Source organism: Phyllobates terribilis, unplaced genomic scaffold (assembly GCF_046119375.1).
Source record: "Phyllobates terribilis strain yellow unplaced genomic scaffold, ASM4611937v1 Scaffold_12__6_contigs__length_324123572, whole genome shotgun sequence".
NCBI lineage: Eukaryota > Metazoa > Chordata > Amphibia > Anura > Dendrobatidae > Phyllobates > Phyllobates terribilis.
The window spans coordinates 91561283-91573707 of NW_027362772.1; the positions used below are offsets into that span (position 1 = coordinate 91561283).

General features: G+C 57.3%; 1 protein-coding gene across 3 annotated transcripts in view; it reads right to left on the reverse strand.

The window, feature by feature from the left end:
* Positions 1-11105, reverse strand: part of MFAP2 (microfibril associated protein 2) — a 38521-nt gene extending 27416 nt beyond the window's left edge. For 2 of the 3 annotated variants that reach the window (XM_073656144.1, XM_073656143.1), the window contains exons 1-2: positions 10988-11105; positions 10537-10664 (exon numbers count right to left, since the gene is read on the reverse strand). In XM_073656144.1, the coding sequence (XP_073512245.1) occupies positions 10537-10664; positions 10988-11090 (231 nt within the window). In that variant the 5' untranslated portion in view covers positions 11091-11105. Of the gene's footprint in view, positions 1-10536; positions 10751-10987 lie in introns of those variants that run through there. The other variant, XM_073656145.1, reaches the window with a different exon arrangement.
* Between the last annotated feature and the right edge of the window lie 1320 nt (positions 11106-12425).

Below are 12425 nucleotides of genomic sequence, written 5' to 3' on the forward strand. Positions count from 1 at the left end.
TGACGATGGAGGTGACGGGCGGTCACCAGATACTGATGATGGAGGTGACGGGCGGTCACCAGATACTGACGATGGAGGTGACGGGCGGTCCCCAGATACTGATGATGGAGGTGACAGGTGGTCACCAGATACTGACGATGGAGGGGACGGACGGTCATTGGATACTGATGATGGAGCGGACGGACGGTCATTGGATACTGATGATGGAGGGGACGGACGGTCATTGGATACTGATGATGGAGGGGACGGACGGTCATTGGATACTGATGATGGAGGGGACGGACGGTCATTGGATACTGATGATGGAGGGGACGGACGGTCACTGGATACTGATGATGGAGGTGACGGGCGGTCACCAGATACTGATGATTTACATTTCTCTTTTGTTCATTCACTTTGTATTTTGTTAAATAATAATAATAAACCATCAGCACTTCTACACCGCGCTCCTCACTATCACACAGATGCTATTTCCCTCTGATTCTCCTGAATGCAGAGGAGTCGTATAACGCCCAATCATCGACCGCTAGAAGATAATTCACATTTATGGGACAAATCCCCCATCGAGAATATTTTATAGGTTGTAAAGATCTGAGATCGGTGATTTGTGGGATCTGCAGCATTAAGACGTCACATTTACGGACATCAGAAGCCTCCGAACAGGACGAGGTCCAGGTAACATCGGAGCGTCTGCGATGTCTCCTCCATCGATCTTGAGAGTTTTTGGAGAGTTTCTGGTTGGATTTCTTTGCCGGATGTCAGAATCGCCCCCCAGAGCTGCTGATCTGATGTGATCGGCCCCCCCACCCTCATAGATCTTCTGCTGAGGACACTCCGAAGGTTCTCACTAGGGCTGAGGTCAGGGGAGGGTGGTGGCCGCACCAGGAGTTTCTCTCCTTTGTGCCTATAGCAGTCGATGAATCAGGAAAAAGAAAAAGCTCTCCCCATGACTCCGCCACCTCCTCGCTGACGTCGCAGCCTTGTTGGGACATGGTGGCCGCCCACCAACCATCCACTACTCCATTATCGGCACCATCCAGGGTTACACAGCATCATCAGTAAACATGGCTGGTTTACAATGAGTCTTCATGTATGTTGGCCTTCTTGTGAGCGCTGTTTAGGGGCGGCCAAATAGTAGGTTTATGCACTACTGCGGCCTCTGGAGGATCCTACACCTTGAGGTTTGCGGACTCCAGAGGCTTCAGCAGCTTCACATACCTGTTTGCTGCTTTGTAATGAGATTTTAGCTGCTGCTCTATTAATCTGCTGGATTTGTCTGGCAGAAACCTCATCCTTATGCCTTTATCTGCAGAAACCTTCTTTATTATGCCTTTGTCTGCAGAAACCTTCCTCATTATGCCTTTATCTGCAGGAACCTTCCTCATTATGCCTTTATCTGCAGGAACCGTCCTCATTATGCCTTTATCTGCAGGAACCCGTCTGTGCTCTGGTTCAGCCACAAATCTCTTCACAGTACAATGATCACGATTACATTTTCATTAAATATATAATGTTTTCACACCATGTGACGCTTTTCGGTAGCACAGATTCTTTTTCTTTCCCATGCTGGAAGCCTGCAGCTGCTTAATAATGTGGAACATCCTTCTTAAGGAGTTTTCCTGTAAATGGGCACCTGGCAACTTATTATCACAGGGGCTGAGATTGATGTCAGTGATCCAAAGACCCCGAGACTCAAACCATCCAGGAGGTTATGGGAAAAACAGAAAGTTACATCTTTATGACACTGACATCCAATCTGCATACTAATGTGGAACGTGGAGTATTGTAAATGATTCCTTATTCTGCAGAGTTTTTTTTTCCACACCTACCTAAGACTTTTGCACAGCGCTGTACATCCAGTGTCAGGGCCATATACCCTTGTAGTACATCTCACAGCTCAGAGGTGATCACCTGCATGTTGGGGGTTATACTCCACCTGCAACAATGGAGGGAGATATTTTGCGCTGCAGCGCTAACGTTCTGCCTCCGGGCGGCGCAGACATAAAACGATGCTGACGGGAATGTGAGCGGTTTATGTTGTTATCCGGGAAGTTCAGAGGAGCCTGAAGGAAAGCCAAATCCTGCAGCCCCCCGCAGCACAGCGAGCCCAGACAAGACCCCGAGCTGGTCACATCCAGACCCACAGACGAGACACCCAGAGCCACAGACAAGACACCCGGAGCCACAGACCTACCACAGACAAGACACCCGGAGCCACACACCTACCACAGACAAGACACCCGGAGCCACAGACCTACCACAGACAAGACACCCGGAGCCACAGACCTACCACAGACAAGACACCCGGAGCCACAGACAAGACACCCAGAGCCACACACCTACCACAGACAAGACACCCGGAGCCACAGACAAGACACCCAGAGCCACACTCCTACCACAGACAAGACACCCGGAGCCACACACCTACCACAGACAAGACACCCGGAGCCACACACCTACCACAGACAAGACACCCGGAGCCACACACCTACCACAGACAAGACACTCGGAGCCACACACCTACCACAGACAAGACACCCGAAGCCACACACCTACCACAGACAAGACACCCGGAGCCACACACCTACCACAGACAAGACACCCGGAGCCACACACCTACCACAGACAAGACACCCGGAGCCACACACCTACCACAGACAAGACACCTGGAGCCACACACCTACCACAGACAAGACACCCAGAGCCACAGACCTACCACAGACAAGACACCCGGAGCCACAGACCTACCACAGACAAGACACCTGGAGCCACAGATGAGACACCCGGAGCCACAGACGAGACACCCGGAGCCACAGACGAGACACACGAAGGCAAGACACCCGGAGCCACACACCTACCACAGACAAGACACCTGGAGCCACAGACCTACCACAGACAAGACACCCAGAGCCACAGACCTACCACAGACAAGACACCCGGAGCCACAGACCTACCACAGACAAGACACCTGGAGCCACAGATGAGACACCCGGAGCCACAGACGAGACACCCGGAGCCACAGACGAGACACACGAAGGCAAGACACCCGGAGCCACACACCTACCACAGACAAGACACCTGGAGCCACAGACCTACCACAGACAAGACACCCAGAGCCACAGACAAGACACCCGGAGCCACAGACAAGACACCCGGAGCCACACACCTACCACAGACAAGACACCCGGAGCCACACACCTACCACAGACAAGACACCCGGAGCCACACACCTACCACAGACAAGACACCCGGAGCCACACACCTACCACAGACAAGACACCCGGAGCCACACACCTACCACAGACAAGACACCCGGAGCCACAGACAAGACACCCGGAGCCACACACCTACCACAGACAAGACACCCGGAGCCACACACCTACCACAGACAAGACACCCGGAGCCACAGACCTACCACAGACAAGACACCTGGAGCCACACACCTACCACAGACAAGACACCCGGAGCCACAGACCTACCACAGACAAGACACCCAGAGCCACAGACCTACCACAGACAAGACACCCGGAGCCACAGACCTACCACAGACAAGACACCTGGAGCCACAGATGAGACACCCGGAGCCACAGACGAGACACACGAAGGCAAGATACCCGGAGCCACACACCTACCACAGACAAGACACCCAGAGCCACAGACAAAACACCCGGAGCCACAGACAAGACACCCGGAGCCACACACCTACCACAGACAAGACACCCGGAGCCACACACCTACCACAGACAAGACACCCGGAGCCACAGACAAGACACCCGGAGCCACACACCTACCACAGACAAGACACCCGGAGCCACACACCTACCACAGACAAGACACCCGGAGCCACACACCTACCACAGACAAGACACCCGGAGCCACACACCTACCACAGACAAGACACCCGGAGCCACACACCTACCACAGACAAGACACCTGGAGCCACAGATGAGACACCCGGAGCCACAGACGAGACACCCGGAGCCACAGACGAGACACACGAAGGCAAGACACCCGGAGCCACAGACGAGACACCCGGAGCCACAGACGAGACACCCAGAGACAAGACACCCGGAGCCACAGACGAGACACCCGGAGCCACAGACGAGACACCCGGAGCCACAGACGAGACACCCAGAGACAAGACACCCAGAGACAAGACACCCGGAGCCACAGACGAGACACCCGGAGCCACAGATCTACCAAAGAGATACTGACGAGCCTCTCAGAGCCGCAGACGAGACACCCAGAGCCACAGATGAGACACCCGGAGCCACAGACGAGACACCCGGAGACAAGACACCCGGAGCCACACACCTACCATAGACAAGACACCTGGAGCCACACACCTACCACAGACAAGACACCTGGAGCCACAGATGAGACACCCGGAGCCACAGACGAGACACCCGGAGCCACAGACGAGACACACGAAGGCAAGACACCCAGAGACAAGACACCAGGAGCCACAGACGAGACACCCGGAGCCACAGACGAGACACCCGGAGCCACAGACGAGACACCCAGAGACAAGACACCCGGAGCCACAGACGAGACACCCGGAGCCACAGACGAGACACCCAGAGCCACAGACGAGACACCCGGAGCCACAGACGAGACACCCGGAGCCACAGACGAGACACCCGGAGCCACAGACGAGACACCCGGAGCCACAGACGAGACACCCAGAGACAAGACACCCAGAGACAAGACACCCAGAGACAAGACACCCGGAGCCACAGACGAGACACAAGGAGCCACAGATCTACCAAAGAGATACTGACGAGCCTCTCAGAGCCGCAGACGAGACACCCAGAGCCGCAGACAAGACACCCAGAGCCACAAACCCGCCACAGCCGAGACACAGGACGTCTCTAGTTATTTAGGGCTTTATGTACTGAGCAGCCAGAGACCTTATTAATTGCTGCCATCAGATCTGAGCGTCGCGGTCACATAGTGGATATTATCTGCGGTCGGTCAGACATTGGATCGTACTTTGGGCCTTCGATTTTCTCCAGTCTTGTTACGAAAGTTTACACGCCCTTCCCAGGAGTCACGTGTGGCGCTGGCACGATGTCGCTCACAGGTAGACGCTCGTAGGTCACATTTTCCACTTTTCGCTGCCAGACTTGGGGGGTCTCAGGTTTAGTTTGCCGCCTGCTGGCAGCGCTTGTCATGTAGACCCTGCAAACAGGAGACGGCGCCGGTTCTGGGATTACATCATTATGATGGAGAAAAAGATGGCAGCTCGGACCACCAAGCGAGCGATCGCCGACGATCACCTGTCAATTTACATTATATCGAATGATCAACCAAAATTGTAAAGTAACCCTGAAAGTGCCAATCAGGACCCCAGAAGAAAGCCGCCCGCCATCATGTGACTTCTTGTCTTTAATGATCAGCCCCTTATTGTGGCCCCTAAGACCCCACACATTAGGTATATCAATGGTGGGATGAAATAGATCCATGGAGATCTGGCATCACCACAAAATATAACTCCTCCTGTCACTGGACAATGGGATGGAAGCTGCGCACGGACCCCAGTTATTATGGTCTGTACGGGGCCCAGCAGGATCCTGCCCCCGGACCCCCGATCACTGCACAGGTGTCCAGGTGTCGGCAGTTGGAGCTGTGACTGTCAGCTCCAGGGGCGACGCTCTCACACCCCTGTGTACAGAGGTGACGGGGATGGACATATGGCGTCCGGTCAGCTGCGCCCGAGGCTCCATATACTGGGACCTGCCTGGTGCCAGGAGGCGTGCAGCTGGGAAAGTGATCACCCCCAGCTCTCGTACCCCCGCACCCTACAATCCCCAGCGCCACACAACCCCTGCATCCCGGGCCCCTGTGCTCCACATCCCCTGCAGCCAAGCCCCAGTGCCCATGTGCCCCCCACACTACCAGACCTCGTCCCCCTGCCCCGCACCCCACAAGTCTGTGTTAGCCCTGGTAACCCTGTGCCACTCAACACTTGCAGCCCTTCCCCCCTATCAAGACCCTGCACCCCCAGCCCTTGTACCCCCACAACTCCCGCACCCCCAACCCTTGTACCCCAACAAGTCTCGCACCCCCAGCCCTTGTACCCCCACAACTCCCGCACCCCCAACCCTTGTACCCCCACAACTCCCACACCCCCAACTCTTGTATCCCAAGTTTCACACCCCAACAACTACCGCACCCCCAGCCCTTGTATCCCCACAACTCCCGCACCCCCAACCCTTGTATCCCCACAACTCCCGCACCCCCAACCCTTGTATCCCCAAAGTCTCACACCCCCAGCCCTTGTATCCCCACAAGTCTCACACCCCCACAACTACCGCACCCCCAGCCCTTGTACCCCCACAACTCCCGCACCCCCAATCCTTGTATCCCCACAACTCCCGCACCCCCAACCCTTGTATCCCCACAACTCCCGCACCCCCAACCCTTGTATCCCCACAAGTCTCGCACCCCCAACCCTTGTACCCCCACAACTACCGTACTGCTAGCCCTTGAACCACAAGTCTCACACCCCCAGCCCTTGTACCCCCACAAGTCTCGCACCCCAGCCCTTGTACCCCCATAAGTCTCGCACCCCAGCCCTTGTACCCCCACAAGTCTCGCACCCCAGCCCTTGTACCCCCACAAGTCTCGCACCCCAGCCCTTGTACCCCCACAAGTCTCGCACCCCAGCCCTTGTACCCCCACAAGTCTCGCACCCCAGCCCTTGTACCCCCATAAGTCTCGCACCCCAGCCCTTGTACCCCCACAAGTCTCGCACCCCAGCCCTTGTACCCCCACAAGTCTCGCACCCCAGCCCTTGTACCCCCACAAGTCTCACACCCCCAGCCCTTGTACCCCCATAAGTCTCGCACCCCAGCCCTTGTACCCCCACAAGTCTCGCACCCCAGCCCTTGTACCCCCACAAGTCTCGCACCCCAGCCCTTGTACCCCCACAACTACCGTACTGCTAGCCCTTGAACCACAAGTCTCACACCCCCAGCCCTTGTACCCCCACAAGTCTCGCACCCCAGCCCTTGTACCCCCATAAGTCTCGCACCCCAGCCCTTGTACCCCCACAAGTCTCACACCCCCAGCCCTTGTACCCCCACAAGTCTCGCACCCCAGCCCTTGTACCCCCACAAGTCTCGCACCCCAGCCCTTGTACCCCCACAAGTCTCGCACCCCAGCCCTTGTACCCCCACAAGTCTCACACCCCCAGCCCTTGTACCCCCATAAGTCTCGCACCCCAGCCCTTGTACCCCCACAAGTCTCGCACCCCAGCCCTTGTACCCCCACAAGTCTCGCACCCCAGCCCTTGTACCCCCACAAGTCTCGCACCCCAGCCCTTGTACCCCCACAAGTCTCGCACCCCAGCCCTTGTACCCCCACAAGTCTCGCACCCCAGCCCTTGTACCCCCACAAGTCTCGCACCCCAGCCCTTGTACCCCCACAAGTCTCACACCCCCAGCCCTTGTACCCCCATAAGTCTCGCACCCCAGCCCTTGTACCCTCACAAGTCTCGCACCCCAGCCCTTGTACCCCCACAAGTCTCGCACCCCAGCCCTTGTACCCCCACAACTACCGTACTGCTAGCCCTTGAACCACAAGTCTCACACCCCCAGCCCTTGTACCCCCACAAGTCTCGCACCCCAGCCCTTGTACCCCCATAAGTCTCGCACCCCAGCCCTTGTACCCCCACAAGTCTCACACCCCCAGCCCTTGTACCCCCACAAGTCTCGCACCCCAGCCCTTGTACCCCCACAAGTCTCGCACCCCAGCCCTTGTACCCCCACAAGTCTCGCACCCCAGCCCTTGTACCCCCACAAGTCTCGCACCCCAGCCCTTGTACCCCCACAAGTCTCACACCCCCAGCCCTTGTACCCCCATAAGTCTCGCACCCCAGCCCTTGTACCCCCACAAGTCTCGCACCCCAGCCCTTGTACCCCCACAAGTCTCGCACCCCAGCCCTTGTACCCCCACAAGTCTCGCACCCCAGCCCTTGTACCCCCACAAGTCTCACACCCCCAGCCCTTGTACCCCCATAAGTCTCGCACCCCAGCCCTTGTACCCCCACAAGTCTCGCACCCCAGCCCTTGTACCCCCACAAGTCTCGCACCCCAGCCCTTGTACCCCCACAAGTCTCGCACCCCAGCCCTTGTACCCCCACAAGTCTCGCACCCTCAGCCCCCGCGCCCCTCAGAAGTACAGGAAGCCTTTGTTCCCTTCATTTTGCGGTTCATACAGGATGGAAACATCTGGGATTCATCAGCAAAACCCCCTCTAACCCCCCATCCAAAACCCAGGACAGCCCACCCCACCAGCCCCCAGGGGCCACTCCCAGCCCCCACCCCCCTAATTCCCTTTTATACATTTCCAGCTGTGAACAAGGGGGGATAAAAGGCAAAAAACAGCCAAAATTCAGGATTTGGCAGCCGCCCAGGAAGACAAACTCTAATTACAGGAGGCGGCGGGGAGGGGGCACCAGAGTGGAGACCCCAGAAAACTCTGAACTCTATAGAACCCCCCTTATACATCCCATAAACAGAACACACCGGCTTCAGAAAGTGCCATTAACCCATTATCAACGGGTATGCCATCAGAATACTGCAGAATTTATGGGGGGGACTATTGGCCCCCAATACTGCTAATATCACACTGGAACCACTGGCACGACCCACAATGAACCAGGGAGTGACACTAAGGGGTTAATGACACGGACGGACGTCCCTTATATGGAGATATCATTGTCCTGTCTGTGAATATTAATGAGTATGTAGATGAGGGGGCGTGGCAAGCAGCGATTGTTACAATGTAGCACAAATCTGATACATTCAATGAAATCACAAAATAGAAATGAATGAGCCCCCAGCAGAGAGACCCCCAACTGCAAGAGTGCGGGGGCAGCAGCGTCCAGAGTCCTGTCCTGGGGGTAGTAGAGTCTGGGGGTCCTGTCGAGTTTAGGAGTCCTGTCCTGGGAGGCAGCAGAGTCTGGGGGTCCTGTCCTGGAGTTAGCAGAGTCTGGGGGTCCTGTCCTGGGGGGCAGTAGAGTCTGGGGGTCCTGTCCTGGGGGGCAGCAGAGTCTGGGGGTCCTGTCCTGGAGTTAGCAGAGTCTGGGGGTCCTGTCCTGGGGGGCAGTAGAGTCTGGGGATCCTGTCCTGGAGTTAGCAGAGTCTGGGGGTCCTGTCCTGGGGGGCAGTAGAGTCTGGGGGTCCTGTCCTGGGGGGCAGCAGAGTCTGGGGGTCCTGTCCTGGGGGGCAGCAGAGTCTGGGGGTCCTGTCCTGGGGGGCAGCAGAGTCTGGGGGTCCTGTCCTGGGAGGCAGCAGAATCTGGGGGTCCTGTCCTGGGAGGCAGCAGAGTCTGGGGGTCCTGTCCTGGGAGGCAGCAGAGTCTGGGGGTCCTGTCCTGGGAGGCAGCAGAGTCTGGGGGTCCTGTCCTGGAGTTAGCAGAGTCTGGGGGTCCTGTCCTGGGGGGCAGTAGAGTCTGGGGATCCTGTCCTGGAGTTAGCAGAGTCTGGGGGTCCTGTCCTGGGGGGCAGTAGAGTCTGGGGGTCCTGTCCTGGGGGGCAGCAGAGTCTGGGGGTCCTGTCCTGGGGGGCAGCAGAGTCTGGGGGTCCTGTCCTGGGGGGCAGCAGAGTCTGGGGGTCCTGTCCTGGGAGGCAGCAGAATCTGGGGGTCCTGTCCTGGGAGGCAGCAGAGTCTGGGGGTCCTGTCCTGGGAGGCAGCAGAGTCTGGGGGTCCTGTCCTGGGAGGCAGCAGAGTCTGGGGGTCCTGTCCTGGGAGGCAGCAGAGTCTGCGGGTCCTGTCTTGGGAGGCAGCAGAGTCTGGGGGTCCAGTTCTGGAGTTAGAGTCTGGGGGTCCAGTTCTGGGAGGCAGAAGAGTCTGGGGGGTCCAGTTCAGGAGTTAGCAGAGTCTGGGGGTCCTGTCCTGGGTTCAGAGTCTGGGGGTCCAGTCCTGGAGGTAGCAGAGTCTGGGGGTCCTGTCCTGGGTTCAGAGTCTGGGGGTCCAGTCCTGGAGGCAGCAGAGTCTGGGGGTCCTGTCCTGGGAGGCAGCAGAGTCTGGGGGTCCTGTCCTGGGTTCACAGTCTGGGGGTCCTGTCCTGGGAGGCAGCAGAGTCTGGGGGTCCTGTCCTGGAGTTAGCAGAGTCTGGGGGTCCTGTCCTGGGGGGCAGTAGAGTCTGGGGATCCTGTCCTGGAGTTAGCAGAGTCTGGGGGTCCTGTCCTGGGGGGCAGTAGAGTCTGGGGGTCCTGTCCTGGGGGGCAGCAGAGTCTGGGGGTCCTGTCCTGGGGGGCAGCAGAGTCTGGGGGTCCTGTCCTGGGAGGCAGCAGAATCTGGGGGTCCTGTCCTGGGAGGCAGCAGAGTCTGGGGGTCCTGTCCTGGGAGGCAGCAGAGTCTGGGGGTCCTGTCCTGGGAGGCAGCAGAGTCTGGGGGTCCTGTCCTGGGAGGCAGCAGAGTCTGGGGGTCCAGTTCTGGAGTTAGCAGAGTCTGGGGGGCAGTAGAGTCTGGGGGGTCCAGTTCTGGAGTTAGCAGAGTCTGGGGGTCCTGTCCTGGGGGGTCTTACCAGAGGGTAGTGCTGTAGGCTCCAGCTGTCTCTTCGATCGGTCTTGCAGTCTCTTGCCGTCTTCTCTCTTTCTGAGGCTCTCACAAGGGGACGAATCCCTACATCCATCCGAGCGGCTCCGCTGGGTCCTAGAGAAGCAGGATAACTACAAGGAAGGCATCAACTCCTGACTCCCTCTGTGCTGCAGATACAGGGCTAATCCCGCAACTGTCAAATTAGATCGTGATCTGTCCTCTCCCACTTCTGACAAATACATGGTGATATATCCTGCAGATTATTACACCACTGACCTCCACAGATCTGCAGAACATCGCTCCTCCACCACCTGACAGTTACATAGTAAAATATCTGCAGATTATTACACCACTGACCTCTACAGATCTGCAGAGCATCACTTTTCCATCTCCTGACAAATACAGTGATATATCCTGCAGATTATTACACCACTGACCTCCAAAGATCTGCAGAGCATCGCTCCTCCACCTCCTGACAGATTCATAGTGATATATCCTGCAGATTACTACACCACTGACCTCCACAGATCTGCAGAGCATCGCTCCTCCACCACCTGACAGATACAGTGATATATCCTGCAGATTATTACACCACTGACCTCCACAGATCTGCAGAGCATCGCTCCTCCACCACCTGACAGTGATATATCCTGCAGATTATTACACCACTGACCCCTCTACAGGTCTGCAGAGCATCGCTCCTCCACCACCTGACAGATAGTGATATATCCTGCAGATTATTACACCACTGACCTCTACAGATCTGCAGAGCATCGCTCCTCCACCACCTGACAGTGATATATCCTGCAGATTATTACACCACTGACCTCCACAGATCTGCAGAGCATCGCTCCTCCACCACCTGACAGTGATATATCCTGCAGATTATTACACCACTGACCCCTCTACAGATCTGCAGAACATCGCTCCTCCACCTCCTGACAGTGATATATCCTGCAGATTATTACACCACTGAGCTCTCTGCAGAGCATCGCTCTACATTCTCACCTGCTCCTGTTTCACCGCCATAATTAACCCTTTCCTGCCGTCCTCACCCCCCAGTATGTCACATCTGGGCCTGGAGTTTATCACCCTATAATGACCCCTCAGCTGCTGCTGATTTTGGATCCGCTTCTAATTGCTGTTTACAGGACCCCCAGCTCTTCTGTAAACTGTGACCAGGCCGGGGATAGGAGCCCAGATGCTGAGAGCCCCAGGGGCCCATCACAGGGGCCAAATCTGAACCTGATGTGAAGACTCAGCGCCGAAATCTGCAGAGTCTGAACTGCTGCTCAATGCCAGGCGGCTGCCTGAAAGCTACAGATATTACCGGGCAGTAGAGACAGTCCGGAGAAAGAGCAGTCACACATCAAGTACAGGGCTGACAACCTCTCACACGGTGTACGGGCTGGTCGTCAGCAGTCCCGAGGTGGGTCTGACAACCTCTCACACGGTGTACAGGCTGGTCGTCAGCAGTCCCGGGGTGGGGTCTGACAACCTCTCACACGGTGTACGGGCTGGTCGTCAGCAGTCCCGGGGTGGGTCTGACAACCTCTTACGCGGTGTACAGGCTGGTCGTCAGCAGTCCCGGGGTGGGGTCTGACAACCTCTCACACGGTGTACGGGCTGGTCGTCAGCAGTCCCGGGGTGGGTCTGACAACCTCTTACGCGGTGTACAGGCTGGTCGTCAGCAGTCCCGGGGTGGGGTCTGACAACCTCTCACACGGTGTACGGGCTGGTCGTCAGCAGTCCCGGGGTGGGTCTGACAACCTCTTACGCGGTGTACGGGCTGGTCGTCAGCAGTCCCGGGGTGGGGCTGACAACCTCTCACACGGTGTACGGGCTGGTCGTCAGCAGTCCCGGGGTGGGTCTGAC